The sequence below is a fragment of the Aotus nancymaae genome, unplaced genomic scaffold (genome assembly GCF_030222135.1).
Source record: "Aotus nancymaae isolate 86718 unplaced genomic scaffold, 86718_ANA_hifiasm-v0.15.2.pri h1tg000007l, whole genome shotgun sequence".
In the NCBI taxonomy this organism is placed as follows: Eukaryota; Metazoa; Chordata; class Mammalia; order Primates; family Aotidae; genus Aotus; species Aotus nancymaae.
The window spans coordinates 30531869-30548590 of NW_026988418.1; the positions used below are offsets into that span (position 1 = coordinate 30531869).

Sequence of the window (16722 nt, forward strand, 5' to 3'; positions counted from 1 at the left end):
CCCTTAAATTCCCACTCCGCCCGTGTGATGTGTGGAATTCTCACCCTCATCTAACAGACGAGGGACTAGCCGAAGGACGTGGTTAGCATTTGTTCAAAGTCATAGAGCTGGGTTTAACCCGCAGACCTGGCTCTGAAGCTCACACTGACTACTGCACTGAAGTGGCGTCCTGGGTTTGAGGAGGACAGGAGACGGAGCTGTGGATGGGCCCACACAGCACCTGCCCCCTATGTGCGGGTACTTATGCTCTCTTTCTTTCTCTTTTGCTCTTCTCTTATCTCCTGTTATCCAGGTGGTGAGACTTAACTTTTTAGAAATTTTTATCTGGTGAGATGGAACTTTCTCTTTTTTTGAGATGGAGTCTCGTCTCACCAGGCTGGAGTGCAGTGGCGCAATCTCGCTTACTGCAACCGCCACCTCCCGGGTTCAAGTGATTCTCCTGCCTCAGCCTCCCAAGTAGCTGGGACTACAGGCACGTGCCACCATGCCCAGCTAATTTTTGCATTTTTAATAGAGACGGGGTTTCACCATTAGGCCAGGATGGCCTCCATCTCTTGACCTCTTGATCCGCCCACCTTGGCCTCCCAAAGTGCTGGGATTACAGGCGTGAACCACCTCGCCTGGCCTAGATAGAACTTTCTAATCCAAAAAATAACCCAGTGCAGCCTCACCCTAAATACACTCTAAGTTTCACTATTGAGGAAATTAGCTTGGCACAGCTGAAGCCTGTTTTCAGGCGTTGTTTCTATTGGTTCCACTCCTGGCTGTAAATCAAAACAAATCCAAGTGACTTGATAGCAAAGAAAACAAAATTACTTCACCCACTCACGTGAGCATGAACTTACGCATACACACACTCACACTCACATATACACACAGGAGTTGATTATTTAGTCTCTTTGCAAGTATGTTTGGTTGAAATTAAGTTGGGTCATATTTGACCATTGTCTTATAGATTGGTGGTTATTTATTTAATCAGTTCAACCTGGGTTTTGGCATTAACTAGATAATATCACCTGATATTCGTTCATTATTAAACAGTTATTAGGAGCCTATTATTTTCTAAGCACCGCACTGGGTATGTGGCATATTAAATGAGATGGGCCTTCCCTTTAAGTAGATCATCGTCTAATGATCACAAATGAAATAATTATAACTAAACATGATAAGTCTAGGAATGGAGATGAACACAAGGTTTGTCATTTGTATTAGTGTATTTTTCGAAGACCAAAAAGTGTTTTTCTATATGGGTTTTATCTTTCTCTGTTGAGAATTCTTTCTGCATTTTATTAAAAAAAAAAAAAAAAAAGAACCACATATACTTTATTTATTTATTTCTCTGTCTTATGGTGCTAAAGCCATATATACTTTCCTTGGGTTATTTTAATAATACGTGTTTTAAGAGTAAGTTAAGTTCAGGTGCAGTGGCTTAAGCCTTGGGAAGCAAAGGTGGGTGGATCACTTGAGCTTAAGAGTTCAAGACAAGCCTGGGCAACACGATGAAACCCTGTCTGTACAAAAAATACAGAAATTAGCTGGGCATGGTGGCACATACCTGTAGTCCCAGCTACGCAGGAGGCTGAGGCAGGAGGATTGCTTGAGCCTGGGAGGCAGAGGTTGCAGTGAGCCGAGGTTGTGCCACTGCACTCCAGCCTGAGCAAAGAGTGAGATCCTGTCACCAAAAAAGAGTAAATTAAGAAGCAAATTCCTCATCATTTTTTTAGAAATTAGTTTTTAAGGTAACCTTGTTTTTTTGACTTTTTGGCCAAAGATATATATGTTCATTGTTAAACAAGAAAAAGAAAAAATACTGGAACACACAAAAAAATCGAAATTGTCCTCTAATTCTACTCTTCCAGAATCATTTAAAAATGTTTAAAGCTTTTATACTGAGTAAATATGTAAAAATGTCTTTTTTTCTCCTTCAAAACAGAGCCTACTGGGATGTTAGATGTCTGGTACATGAAACGGCACATTGACTACAGTAGACAACAGATTTCTCTTTTCTGGAAGGTAAGTTTTCAGTGTCAACTTAAAACTCAAGGGAATAATATTAATTTCAAGGCAGAAAAATACCTATTTGCATAGTGGCTTTGATAGGAGGCTTCAGTGACTGCTAGAGCTCATTTTCTCAGACATATTCATGACACACCACAGTGTCATGTGCCTTTGGTGGATAAGGGTGAGAGCTGAGTTCCTTCCTCCACACAGTCACATCGTTTCAATCCCACTTGCTATAAGATCAAGGTCTCTTTCCATCCTCAGCATTTCCACCTTCTGACCCCAGCTACATCATCTCTTTTGGCTGTTGTCCCCTCTCTGCCCACTCCCATCTCTCCTACATAAATATACGCAGCAGTGACCATGTCATCTTACTTATTCACTCTTTGGGAAATAAAAGATGAGAAAGCTGTGGATGGGGATATTTAATAAGAGTTTTAAGTCACTGAAGAGGGAGAAAGAGGAAAGGAAGCTACCCTACTGTAGGAATACTAATAGTGGTAGAAAATAATACAAACAGGCCAGGTGCAGTGGCTCACGCCTGTAATCCCAACACTTCGGGAGGCTGAGGCAGGTGGATCATTTGAGGTCAGGAGTTAAGAGACCAGCCTGGCCAACATGGTGAAACACCATCTCTACTAAAAATACAAAAATCAGCTGGGCGTGGTGGTGGGTACCTGTAATCCCACCTACTGGGGAGGCTGAGGCAGGAGAATCACTTGAACCCAGAAGGCAGGGGTTGCAGTAAGCCAAGATGGTGCCACTGCCCTTGAGCCTGGGTGACAGAGTGAGACTGTTTCAAAAAATAAAAAGAGAAAATAATATAAACAGTAGTAGAAAGCAGCCCTTTCTCAGGAATGGTATTAAAACAGTAGTAAATTAAACAACCTTCCAGAAAACAGTGAAGCCTGACATTATTATAGAATGTGAGAGTTTCACAAAGCGCTGAAAGCTGGCATTGCCATTTTATTTAATCTTCACAAAAACCCCCTGAGGTAAGTACCGGTATGCCCACTTAACAGTGAATGAGAAAACAAATGAATGAATGAAAAAAACGAGTATTAGAGAAAGGAAGTTCTTGCCCAAAGTCACCCAGCTACTAAGCACAGACCTGAGACTGAAACCTTATCCAGAACTGCTGCATCGTGACTCATCTTTGTTGAAAGATAATGCTGTGCGATTTGAATTGAGCTACTGATTGGCAATGCTCACAAGAGGTTTCCAGGTGGACTGCCCTCCTCTTTATTTCTCAGAACTCACATCCTCTTCACTATACCTCTTCAGTTAAGGATAGAAAGTAAGTTTTGGAATTAAGACTCTGAATGAGCACAAAACCAGAAGAGTAAGAACAGCAATTGTAAAGTCCTCTGATGGGGTTCGCATGATGGATTTTGATCACTGCACTCTTCTTCAGTTCTAAAAAAAATGAGTTATTTTTTCTTCTTTCTTCTCCCTGTCTCTCTCACACACACATAAAATGTCTGCTATAAGAGGAGACTACTATAAATAGCTTGGTGAATCATGATCAAGCTCTCCACTTTGAAACTAACACTGCAGCTCAAAATTTATTTTAAAATAAATCTACTTTTAATAGCAAGACAATTCTCAAAATAGGACATTTAGAACAGCCATAATTTGTGAATATTATAGAAAAACCCAGCTCAGTTATTTCCTTTTCATTAGCAAGTGATTAGTTAAAATCAAAATTCCTCCTCTCGTGTAAAGATGTCTCCTCCAAAAGTGTCCTCAATAGTGATCTGGAAAGATATGTTACGTGCTAATCTATTCCACGCCCCTCAACTCAAGGGTTTCTCTCAGTAGAATGAGGGTAACGATACTGGTATCTGCAAAGCTGATGAGACCATTGTGGGGATCAGCACATGAGAGGATACAAATGTGCAAATTACAAGGGCCACCAGTGTAAAAATCAGCAGTGCTGCATGATGCACGCTTATCCTAACGGTGAAAGCTCCGTGCCTGCGTGCTTCTCACTGTAACAAAGCGAGTTTATAGCGGACGTCATCTTGGTTCTCTGAAACCAGCATCAGAGTGAAGTCAAAATAAGTATTTGTTAGTCACGGGTGATGCTTGGTAAATGTGAGTATGCGATTTCTTCTCTGCTGCGCTGATTTTATTTCTAGCTTCACAAAGCTTAAGTTCTAAAATGAGGTCTTGGAATTTGGAGGGACTTCAAGGCTCTTCTAGTTCAGCCTTCTTTTCATTATAAACATGGCTCCTACTCCTGCCAGGACAGACAGATGTCTCAGTGGGGACATTCTGGGACAGGGAGAATCTCACTTTGTAGTCTGCCCATGCCATGGTAGAACATCTCTTATTGTTTAGAAAATATTTCCTTCTGTGTAGCCAGGATTGTGGGCCCAAGAAGAATGCCTGGGGTTGAAACTGGCTTATGATAAGAAACCAAAAAGTGCCAGGTGCAGTGGCTCATGCCTGTAATCCCAGTACTCTGGGAGGTCAAGGTGGGCAGATCACTTAAGGCCAGGAGTTCGAGACCGTCCTGGCCAACATGGTGAAATCCCGTCTCTACCAAAATACCAAAAAAATTAGCTGGGCATGGAGATGCCCAGCTAATCTCAGATACTTGAGAGGCTAAGGTAGGAGAATCCCTTGAACTTGGGAGTCAGAGGTTGCAGTGAGCTGAGATGGCACCACTGCACTCCAGCCTGGGCAACAAAGCAAGACTCTATCAAGAAAGAAAGAAAGGAAGGGAGGGGAAGGGGAAAGGAAGGGAAAAAGCAAAAAGGTAAGCGCTAGAAGCTTCTATAACTTGATGTCAGATGGTGGTTATCACAAGCCAACCTCAAAACCTTCAGTGACTCTCTAGTCTCAGAGGCTCCCCAAGGAAAGTTGGATCCAATCCTAAACTGTCACAGGATTCAGTCCTTTTCTGTCAAACCTGGGCTTCTTCAATGGCCCCAAACAGGCCACTCAACTGGAGATGGGGGGATGGAAACACTGACCAGAATTACTGAGCAGTTGTGCTTTGGACCACAGAAGCACAGAGTTATAGACCTCTAGAGCCAAAGGATTTAACTGGCATGTAGTCTCACTCCACAGTTTAAAACACGGAAACTCAGGTGTTAAGAGGTGATTTCCAGTGAGGGGATTTCAGGTGATTTGAGTCCGCTCTTATCCCAGCCTCTAACAGGGATTCCTCATGCCGGCTTGGGAATTCAGGCAGGCTTGGGAATTCAAGGGACTGCCCCGGTACAAGGGACTCATCTAAGTGTCAGGCTAGCAGGAAAACTTTGCAGCCAGATCGCTCTGTGATAGGGCCCAAGTCATACCTCACTGAGGAAAGGGAGCAAGGACATGTATGGTGGGTTTTGTGGGTTTTTTTTCTTTGAGCAACTCTGGGAAACCAAATGTAAGAAACACCCAGCACTGCAAGAAAGAGAATTTCATGTCTTGGCATCAAAGGAAGCCCCAAGTAAAACCCCATTTGCCTGTGAACAAAGTGAGAGCACGTTTCTTTTACATATGGGGAAATGTGAGACGACCTTTCACTTTTGTAGGATGTTGACATTAGAGGAGAACAACTCTGTGCTCACTGGGCGCAGCCCCGGGGGTGGGGTGGGAGTGGGGTGAGTGTGGGTGTGAATGGATGTGAGTGTAAGGATGCGTGTGAGTGTGTGGAAGGTGTGGGAGTATGGGTGTATGTGAGGAGGGTGTGAATGTGTAAGTATGTATGTGTGTGTGTGTGTGTGAATGGAGCAGGTGTCAGTGTGTGAGGGTGTTGCTGAAGGAGACCTTTGCTTTGTTATGGTTTGTCACTCCTTTTCCCATGCCGTGGTTTCTCCTGAAAGTACCATTTTCTCAAAAATATCTTGTACTACTTTTTAAAATCATAGCTTTTTGTTTGTTTGTTTGAGATAAGTCTCTCAGGGTGGAGTGCAGTGGCACAATCTCAACTCACTGCAGCCTTCACCTCCTGTGCTCAAGTGATCCTCCCACCTCAGCCTCCTGAGTGGCTAGGACTACAGGCCTGCCTCACCATGCCCAGCTAATCTTTGTTTGTCACAGAGACAGGGTTTCACCATGTTGCCCAGGCTGGTCATGAACTCCTGGGTTTAAGCAATCTGACCGCCTCAACCTCCCAAAATGCTGGGACTACAGGCGTGAGCCACCACACCTGGCCCATAGCTATTTTTAAGAGGACAAATACTTTCAATGTTGAAGCCAAAAAGTACAGCTTAATCTATGAAATGAAACAAAGACACCTGGGTGTTGTTAAAACCACAAATGCAATAAAAGTAAAAAATGCTACTTGATCAAACAGCCCCAGGATTAGACCCCTTTACAAAAGAGGGCTTTTAGCAATCCTCTCCCTCAAACTTCCTTTCTCCTCTCCTATACTGTTTTATATTGTGTCCTTTGCTTTAATTAAGCATCTCAGTCCATGATTCCAATATACTTCTTTTCTAATTAAAACAGCATGTATCTTCTAAGAAAACCACCTTTCCTATGTATATGAAAAAGAAATGAGAACCAGGTAAAAGCCACATTAACTTTTCTATAATTTATTTAGTGTCCTCTCATTATCTTGATCATAGCAAATAACAAACTTTCTGATATTTGTTTGAGGTCATGAGTCTGGAAGAGAAATACTCATGTTAAGCTCATTCATTCATTCATTCAAACAAATATATGAAAGCTCCTGCGTAGCTGGGATATGAAAGTGAACAAGACAAAATCCAGTCCTCGTGTCCTGGAGCTCGCAGTCCAGCAAGAGGTTGGGAGTAGGAGCAGGATGCTGAGGACACTTGGGTGTTAGGGGGCAGTTCCAGGTTCAGCTGAAGGGATGATGGTTGCGCTTGCCCAGTGGAGTGGGGAAGTGGTGAGCAATCAGAGAGGGCCCCCTCTATGGATTTGTCAGGGAAAGGATTACTTTAGTGAAGCACTGTTCCATGGAAATAGAAGCAAGCCACAAATGTGAGCCACATGCATGATTAAAAATTTTTATATAGCCAAATTTTAAAATATAAAAAGAAACAGGTGAAATTAATTTTAAAAATTCTTTTTTGAGATGGAGTCTCTCTCTGTTGCCCAGGCTGCAGTGCAGTAGTGCGATCTCAGCTCACTGCAACCTCTGCCTCCTAAGTTCTAGTGATTCAGGGGCCTCAGCCTCCCACGTTACTAGGATTACAGGCATGCACCACCATGCCTGGCTAATTTTTGTATTTTTAGTAAAGACAAGATTTTGCCATGTTGGCCAGGCTGGTCTCAAACTCCTGGCTTCAAGTGATCCACCCGCCTTGGACTCCCAAAGTGCTGGGATTGCAGGCATGAGCCATGGCTCTCCATCTAATAATACATTTTATCTGACCCAGTAGATCCAAAATACTGTCATTTCACCATGTAATCAATTTTTTAAAATTATTTAGATATTTTATAACCTTTTTATCCTACTAAGTCTTCAAAAACTGGTGTGTCTACTCAGTGCCAATAAGGACACATTGGTTAAGAGTTCAGCCTCCAGACAGTAGCACATCTTGGTTTGGACTAGCCGTGTTTCAAGAGCTCCATGGCTTCCTGCAGCTAGGGGCTCCCTCCCACATTCAACGGTGCAGCGCCTGTGTTTTGAGAGCAATACAGAGAGAGTTAAGAAATCTCAGGCCAAGCCTAGTGGCTCACACCTGTAATCTCAGCACTTTGGGAGGCTGAGGTGGGTGGATCACCTGAGGGCAGGAGTTCAAGACCAGCCTGGCCAACTTGGTGAAACCCTGTCTCTACTAAAAATACAAAAAAAATAGCTGGGCGTGGTGGTGTACACCTGTAAATCCAGCTACTTGGGAGGCTGAGGCAGGAGAATTGCTTGAACCTGGGAAGCGGAGGTTGCAGTGAGCAGAGATCACGCCACTGCACTCTGGCTTGGATAACAGTGTGAGACTCCATTTCAAAAAAAAAAAAAAAGAAAGAAAACTCTTGGTAACAAAAGTGAGGAAAAGATTTGATGTTTTTTATTTGTGATATGAGGTAATTCATTTTGACAAACAGTTACCCTCAAACCACAGAAGACAGAAAGAAAGAGGTGATAGAAAGCCCCGTCTACCAATTTACGGCACAGCCTCAGAGCGACTGTTGTGAAAGGAACAGCTGATTCAGTACATTTGGTTTGTCTCTTTCTCCTTGCGTTTCTCTTTGATATAAAGAATATTCCAGCCTATATCACATTGCACCGAAGTGATAAATTCTCTGGCCTCCTCATATGAAAAAACTTGTTAAAAGTGGAAAGTATTATTTGGGACCTGTTTTATATTGATGTAGGACAAAGGTCTATTGTAAATCCGTAGTGAGGAGTAGCTGCCAGGAGCTTGGGGCATTTATATAATTGTAGGAGCTATCCAATCTCAGAATCAATATTTAAATACAAAAGCAGCAGATGGTACAATTTAGATTGTTTTGTTGTAATATTCAACACTCTATCTCCCCTTTCCCAATCCTGGCCCATCACAGGCTGGCACAGCTTTGCCAAAAAATATTTTTGGAAAGAAAGGGCTGCTTTTCCTTGCTTACTAGTCACACGTTATGCCAGCTGAAAGTAGGGAATTTGGGTTGGATAGCAGAATGTGGCCAGTGCGAAAAATAAGAGAAGAGAGTAGGTAGCCAAGAATCAACAGAAGATAGAAAGCAGAGATGGGAAGGGCATTTTAAAGTTTTGCTTTCATGACAGTTTCACTTATTTTTTTGTTTTTCCAGCTGCCAAACAAAATAGAAATCATTATGTCAGGGTCACCATGGAGAGGTCTGACTATCAGTTAAATCAGTTCAGTATAGCAGAACACTGGGGAGTATCTAGGAAGTGCTAGCATGCTGCAGCAGTTAAGAGCTCACCTCTTGGTAGAGCTGTGCCACCTGGGTTCAAGTTCCAGCTTCACTACTTATTGGCCGGGTGTTCTTGGGCAAAGTACTTACACTCTCTGTTCCTTATTTTACTCATGAGTAAAGTGCAGATCACGTGAAGTTGTTGTGAAGATTAATGAGATCATTGTGAAAAGTATGTGACAAGTTATTGTTATGAGGCAAACGTTGTGCATGACATTCAGGGTGCTAGTGGGAAAATAGATCCTGAGATAGACAATTTCAATGAAGTGTTTTTTAAAATGTCCAGGTGAGAGTTGTCTTTTTTTTTTCTTTTTTTTTTTGAGACAGGGTCTTACTCTGTCACTCAGGTTGGAGTGCAGTGGTGCCATCTTAGCTCACTGCAACCTCTGCCTCCTGGGTTCAAGCAATTCTTCCACCTCAGCCTCCTGAGTAGCTGTGATTACAGGCATACACCATCATGCCCAGCTAATTTTTGTATTTTTAGTAGAAAGGGGGTTTCACCATGTTGGCCAGGCTGGTCTCAAACTCCTTACTTCAAGTGATTCGCCCACCGTGGTCTCCCAAAGTGCGGGGATTACAGGCATGAGCCACTGTGCACGGCTGAGGGTTGTCTTTTGAATCAGTTCTTCATTTTGGACTGGAGTTGCAGAAGGCAGTCATGAGTTCTAAAATCAAGATGCCCACAAAAAAACTCACATTGCATGCATTTTGTAACCAACTGAATGGCATTGGTGAGACTTACATATAGAACTGGAGAGTAAGCCAAGAGTCAAGGTAACCTAGCTCTTCATAGACTAGTAGAAGAGTCATGTAAGTATATTAGCAAAAGTGCCAGTCATGATGATTTCTATATTACTTTAGAGTAACTGAGAGAAGGGAAGTCGCCAAGAGTCTTAACATGTCCCAAGCACTCTTTAAAGCAGTTTACCGCCCTTAACTCATTGAAGGCTCCAATAAGCCTACATTTTATAAATAATGGCACTGAGGCTCAAAGAGGGAAAATAATTTGCCCAAGGTCATACAGCTGCCATGTGGTAGCGCAAGAAAGCAAAAGATCTGTTCTAATAAGAAAAAATCAAAGTCAGCAGTATTCCAAAGCCAAAATCAAAAGAAAGAGAAGCTGTGGTTAATAGTGTTCAGATTCCCCCAGCTTTCTGAGGTCTAAATTATAGGCCCTCTTTGATATAGGCTAAGCGCTGACAGTTTTTTTCTTGATTATTTGCATCAGGGGAAGTTCAGAAGTCGAACATTGCTTTATGACAAATTCAGTACTTTTTTAAAAATCTTAAGAAGAAACAATTTATCAATTCATGGAGACACCCCTCCTCCAATAGATCTTTAATTAAAAATAAAAGCAGATTCATTGCATTCTGAAATGTGCCGGATTTTGTCCTGTCATGGATCAGATTTACCATGTTTTTTAATGCTGAAAGCTTTTTCAGGCAGCAGAACTCTTACAGTAGGTTTACTGAGAGAGCTGTTTACTCTACAGTTCTCAGACAAAGCCAAGTCCGAAAAGCTTTCCATAAGAAGTTTAAATCTTTCCACAGGACAGAGCAGAAAGAAAACTGAAGGAGAGAGGCAATGGGACAGTGGTTCCTTTATAGCATACTTTTACCAATGGGAGAAGGTGACAATGACAGTAGGAACACTGGCCTGACACCTATTCTTGGCACTGCCAGAGAAGGTACAAGACGTTGCAGGTCTTGTCTTGGAGACACTCCCAGGGATACCAGACACGTTCTGGGTAGCGCACACCTCTCTCACATCCACCAGAGGGCACTCTAAAATCTCACAGGACTTTTCTGTGGGGACTATTTGAAACAGTTCCTTAACTTCCCCAAGCTTCAACATCCTCATCAGAATGGAGAGTTATAAGGGCTAAATGGGACATTAAACATAAAGCTCCTGGCTCACGGTATGGCCCAATAAATGTTGGTCTCTCCTTTATCATTCACCCAAACCAACAGCACCAGCATACAAATAAGTTGGTCTGGGAAGAGTGGGCAGGCTCCTCCCATCTGCAGTTCTTCTGAGCTCACCGCTTGTCTCCTGTGAGTCAGAACCTGCTAGCTCTAGAAAAAAAGGGATTCTCAGTCTCCACCCTCCCCAAACTGATGAACTCATGTTGGCTATTGGTGCTGCATGTCAGAATGTATCAAACCTCACAAGCAGAGAAGTTGCTTTGCAATTTTTGGCTGGAAGAGTGGCTGGGAATTTCAACTATCAAACGCAGCTGCCCACACCTACCAGTTCACTGCCTCAGGCTTATCTATATAGGGAGCAGCACGTCATAACAGAGGGAACACAGGCCTAGAAGTCGAGAACTCTGGATTCTGTGCCTACCTTCTTCATCTGTCCATGGCCTTGAGCAAGTCACTTCATGTCCCTGAGCCCGTTTTCCCACTTAGAAAATGAATCATTGAATTAATTGTTAATCTGTAGACTCACTTCCAGTTTGGTGGTTCCGTGATGATATTCCCTTCCATCAGGGAAAGGCATATTCCAGCAGTAATGGACTACATACACCATTTGCAAACTTTATGTTGCCTTAAAAAAAAAAAAAAAAAAAAAAACCCTGAACTGATTATACTGTTTTCAGTTGCCTCAGGAGACTAAGCGGCTAAATATCTGTTTTCCTACTGGCTCCTTGAAGTTTTTGTCCCATGGACCCTGTTGGACCAGTTAGGCTTGTTTTTCAATTTGGTTAAGGAGACCAATTACCTAAGAAAGGATAATCCTCGGTCCAGAATTTCAGTTTGACATCTTATACCAGCCTAACCCATGGGATACTATGTTTACTTCTCCAACTACTTCCATCCCACTCCCACCTTTTCACTGAGATTTTCAACTCTAAAATATGAGATGCAAAAGGGAAAATGTAAGCGTCTGGGTCCATGCCCTGTGGAAATCTGATCCTTCAGAACCACACCCCTATTTACTAGCTTGCTGTGATCGCTAGATTTTCACAGCAGTCACTATGCACAGTCATTGGATTCAAGATAACATTTCACCCCTTCCTTCAGCACTTTACTATTGTATTAAATGACATTTCTAGGAGGTCTATGAAGGACAGTGAGAGCGAGGTTGATAAAGACTGCTTTGCAATGTTAGAGCGGGACTGAAGCCTCTTGGGCCCCTGGCCAGAAAGAAGACTTTTGTGAGCTCAGTTAACTCTTGAGAAGTACTTTAGAGCTGGAAAACTTGAGGGGTGAGTGGAGTAACAGTCCTATCTCTGGACTTGCAGAAGAGACAGATAGGGAAGGATGGAGTGAGAGATAGCTGAGGGGATGGCCTTCCTTCACCAGAATCTGCTTTAATGTATTGTTTTTCTCCTCTGACAAAGGGCATATTTAATAATAATAGCTTAGAACATCCTACTCTAAAAAGCACTTGCTTATTCTAATCCATATAACAGGTCTATGAGATCAGCTGTGACAGACGTTTGAAAAGCTGACTTTACAGAAGGGCAGAATGCCCACACAAAGGCCCACAGCAATGTGGCATCCTCCTGGGGCACTGACCATGGTTTAAGATCTAGTTTGGGCCTTTTGGATCCAGAAGAGTCACCAGAATGGACCTGCATTAACCAAGCTTCCAGAAATGGAAATATAAAAAATTAGATGCTCATGGATTAATTTCAGCAAAAAATGCAGCTGTGGGGTCAACCAGAAAGCTTGAGTCAGCAGATCGGAACCTTCTCTCCCAGTATGCTAATTGTTTCAGAAGCCAAATTATAATCAGAAGGCCAATTTATTCACTTAAAGTGAAAAATACAAATTATAAGTGAACCAGATGTTCATGTTAGCCCAGCCTTTCCTGACAGATAAACGACATAGGAAACCAAATTATTAGAAGAGTGCATGGTGAACAAGGGACCCAAGAAAGGGGCATTTGCTGACTACAGGGTGTCTTTCAGCAAAGGCAGCTGGAGGCCCCCACTCATGGAAGGGACAGCCTTGCCAAGAAAACTGTAGTGCTTAAGTCTGGTGAGCAAGCCTTCCTCTCCTTGCACTAGGCATGGATGGGAACTACCAGTGCTAGACTTGGCAACTCTTCGTATTCTATGCTTCTGTTTCCCATGGTCCTTGTCAAAACAGGGTTATAGTACAAATAATTAGTTCTCTGCTTACTTTCTGGGATTGCTCCCAAATGATCTCAATTGAAATTTTTGCAGTTCCAAAAGTTGTTAGTCACACGTTTATGAACAGTGTCTCAGTTTCCCAGTACAGATGGCTAATTCAATTCAGTAAGTGAAGATTTTACTAGTTTAGCTCTTGAAAATCTTCTGTTTGATGTCTTGAACAGCAGTGCACTTTCTATAGGAAAGGTTATTTGTGCGTGTGTGATCTACAAATTTAGAAAAGGAGACTCGGGGGCTGAGTGCCTTGCCCTTGGGCTGTGTTATCAGTAGAGCTGGAACTCAAATCCAGATCTTCTGAGTTCAGATTCTACACTGGTTCTATTGGAGGTGACCAAGTTGTCTACTATTAGTAAGTTTCATTTTAAAGCAAAGAAGGAAAATCAATGTGTTCTTAAGAATTATCTTTTAAAAAACATTAACTGATTTTTTATTTCCTAAATGGCAGGTAGTGAAGGGTGGGTGTTGCCTAAACGTGTATAGCGGGGCACTTGAGATGATATGAATAAAAAGGCCACTCAGTGTAGCTGCCTGCTACATCTGGACCCATGAGGTCCAGGCACAGAGTGAGTATCAGTGATCTTGTCTGGGAGTAGACAGTGAATAAATGTGTCTTGTTACAGAATCTGAGCATCTCAGAGGCAAGAGGAAAAATTCTCCACTATGAGGTGACCTTGCAGGAGCTGACAGGAGGGAAAGCCGTAACACAGAACATCACAGGACACACCTCCTGGTCCACAGTCATTCCTAGAACTGGAAGTTGGACTGTGGCTGTGTCTGCAGCAAATTCAAAAGGCAGTTCTCTGCCCACTCGTATTAACATAACAAACCTATGTGGGGCAGGTAAGTTCTAATTTCTCTTTGACATTGCCTGTGGAAAACTGTGTCTTACTCATCTCTTAAGTCCTACAGGCCCAACCCAGGGCCAAAAATGAGTAGCTAGGAGTTCAGGCTTTGGAGTCAACAGCTTTCAGAGGCTTTTTTTTTTTTTCCCAATCAGCCTATGAGTAGCCTTGGACAAGTGAGTGAACACCTCTGAGCTTCAGTGCCTCTTCTCTAAAATAGGAATTATATTACCTGTCTCGTAGGTCATTTTGAAACTAAATATTAATACATAGCAGGTATTTAATACATTGTAGTTAAGGAAGTACTAGTTACATTAAATGGAACACAATACCTGACCAGCTTTTATAGAAGCAGAAGTAATATGTGTTGTTAAGTTTTAGAAAACATTTTACACCTACATTCAAAACCTATTTTAAAACCAAAGCTGGGCACGGTGGTGTGTACCTATAGTCCCAGCTACTCAGGAGCATGATGGGGGAGGGTTGCTTAAGCCCAGGAGTTCCACGCCAGTCTGGGCTTCACAGTGAGACCCTCCCCCACTTCATGAAAAACAAATAAATAAATATAACCAAAAATATTGAAATTCTGACTCTAAACTATAGTAAAATTTTGTTTAACCATCGCCCTTTATTGCACAAGTTTAAACATGTATCCAATTACCTTTATCAAAAAATACCCAACTAGATATAGAGTCTCACATTTTTATAGTCATATTCTCTGAAAATTAACTTCTCAGGATAAAAGCTCATGATTAGACAAGGAAATTGATATTAATCCTATTTCTCAAGATCTGTATTATGAAAGAATTCCATATCAAGTTCATTGGCCTAACTTCAAAAAATGCCTAATAGAGTAAAACTCTGTAATTATCCTTCCTTAAAATTCAGTATAATGATTTATCTACCAGTGGGTTTAGTAATCTTCATTTTGAAAAAGTCTCTACCAAAATACTATTATTTAATATACACTGTTAAATCTTGGTTATATATCTTTTCAGTCATATATCTGTACACATAGAGATAAAGTAGTAAAATACTTAGAAGAAAATACAGGTAAATATTAATGTGTATATATATATATATATACACACACACAAGTAAACAGCATATATATTATATGCATATAACCTTGGGTTGATGTATGAGTTAGGAATTTCTCTTGGAATTAGGGCTGTTCTTACCAAAGGCCTGACTATAGGAACTTATTTATTCTCTCAAAAAAAGAGAAGTCCAGAGGTACACAGCATAGGGCTGGTGTGACAGCGCCATGATGCCATCGGGAGGCTCCTTCTTTCTGTTCCCTCTGCCAAGTCTGGCTTTCATCCTCATGATGGAAATGGTCCCAGATGGCTGCCAAGGCTCTAGCTATTTCCTTCTAGACAGCAGAAAAGGAAAAGAAGGGCTCAGCCTTTACTTTTAAGGAGCTTCACCCCGGGTCTCACAACAACACTTGCATTCATCAGCCTACTGGTAACCTGATCACACCCAGCTGCAAAGGAGGCTCAAAAATATACTAAGGCAGCAGTGTTTCCTTGCTAAAAATGATGAGGAGAAGGTGTTTGTGGGCAACTGGTAATCTCTGTCTCATGTAGGGAAGACACCTAAAGCAGGAACCTTGAAGGAAAAAAAAGTATTAACTAAAGAGAAAAACACTTCAACTTCATGCATAGTAAAAAAGATTTTTTAAAAGACACCGTAAATAAAGTTTAAAATACAAATAGCAATGTAAAAAAACTGTATGTCACATTTTTAGCAGAGGGAGGGTTGATTTCTATCTATCTATATATTTATGTATATATCTGCATAACTTTTTCAAATATATGAGACTAGGGAATATGAACAGGCAACTCAAAAAGAAGTATAAAAGGAGCAATAAAGATATGAAAATATGTTTACCAGCAATCAATGAGATACAAATTTTGAGAAAACCTGAGAAACCAAATCAGATGAGAAGGAGTAGGTAGAATGAGCACACCCTATGTGGGTGAGGGTGTGGGAAAATGATACTCTTGTACACTGCTAGTGAGTGTGTAAATTGATACAACTTACTGGAGAGCAACTTGGCAATATATAACAAACTTTAAATCTAAACTTGTATCTTTCACTTTTTTTTTCTTTTTTGAGATGGAGTCTCGCTCTGTCACCCAGGTTGGAGTGCAGTGGCACTATCTCGGCTAACTGCAACCTTCTGCCTCCCGGGTTCAAGCAATTCTCCTGTCTCAGCCTCCCGAGTAGGTGGGATTACAAGGGCGCCTGCCACCACGCCAGGTTAATTTTTGTATTTTTTGTAGAGACGGGGTTTCACCATATTGATCAGGCTGTTCTCGAACTCCTGACCTCAGGTGATCCACCCACCTCAGCCTCCTAAAGTGTTGGGATTACAGGCATGAGCCACCACACCTGGCCAACTTGTATCAAGGAAATTTTAGCCTTGGAAATGTATACTCAGCATATCATAGGATAAGTGCTTAAAAATATAAGTACAAAGATATTTGTTGAAAAATTGTTTGAAATAGTGAAACATCATAAACAACCTAAGTATATAATAGTAAAGAATGGACTGATTAAACTCATCATGACCCTCACCTGCCTTAATTTCATACCAACAACAAAGGGATGTTGTAGCTATGTTTTTATTCACATGGACAGATATACATTACAAGTGAAAATGTAAGATACTAAAAGTGTATATGAGATGATGCCATTTTAAATATATATTTACACCCAGTGCAGTGGCTCACAGCTCTAATCCCAGCACTTTGGGATGCCAAGGTGAGAGGATTGCTTGAGCCCAGAATTTTGAGACCAGCCTGGCCAACATATGGAAAAAGATACAAAAAAATAAAAAGATTAGGGCTAGGCGCAGTGGCTCATGCCTGTAATCCCAGC

At 41.7% G+C, this 16722-nt stretch overlaps 1 protein-coding gene across 3 annotated transcripts in view; it reads left to right on the forward strand.

The window, feature by feature from the left end:
- IL12RB2 (interleukin 12 receptor subunit beta 2) overlaps positions 1-16722 on the forward strand; it is an 81015-nt gene that overhangs the window by 17377 nt on the left and 46916 nt on the right. For all 3 annotated transcript variants that reach the window (XM_012442476.2, XM_064372480.1, XM_064372481.1), the window contains exons 7-8: positions 1934-2013; positions 13612-13831. In XM_012442476.2, the coding sequence (XP_012297899.2) occupies positions 1934-2013; positions 13612-13831 (300 nt within the window). The remainder of the gene's footprint in view (positions 1-1933; positions 2014-13611; positions 13832-16722) is intronic.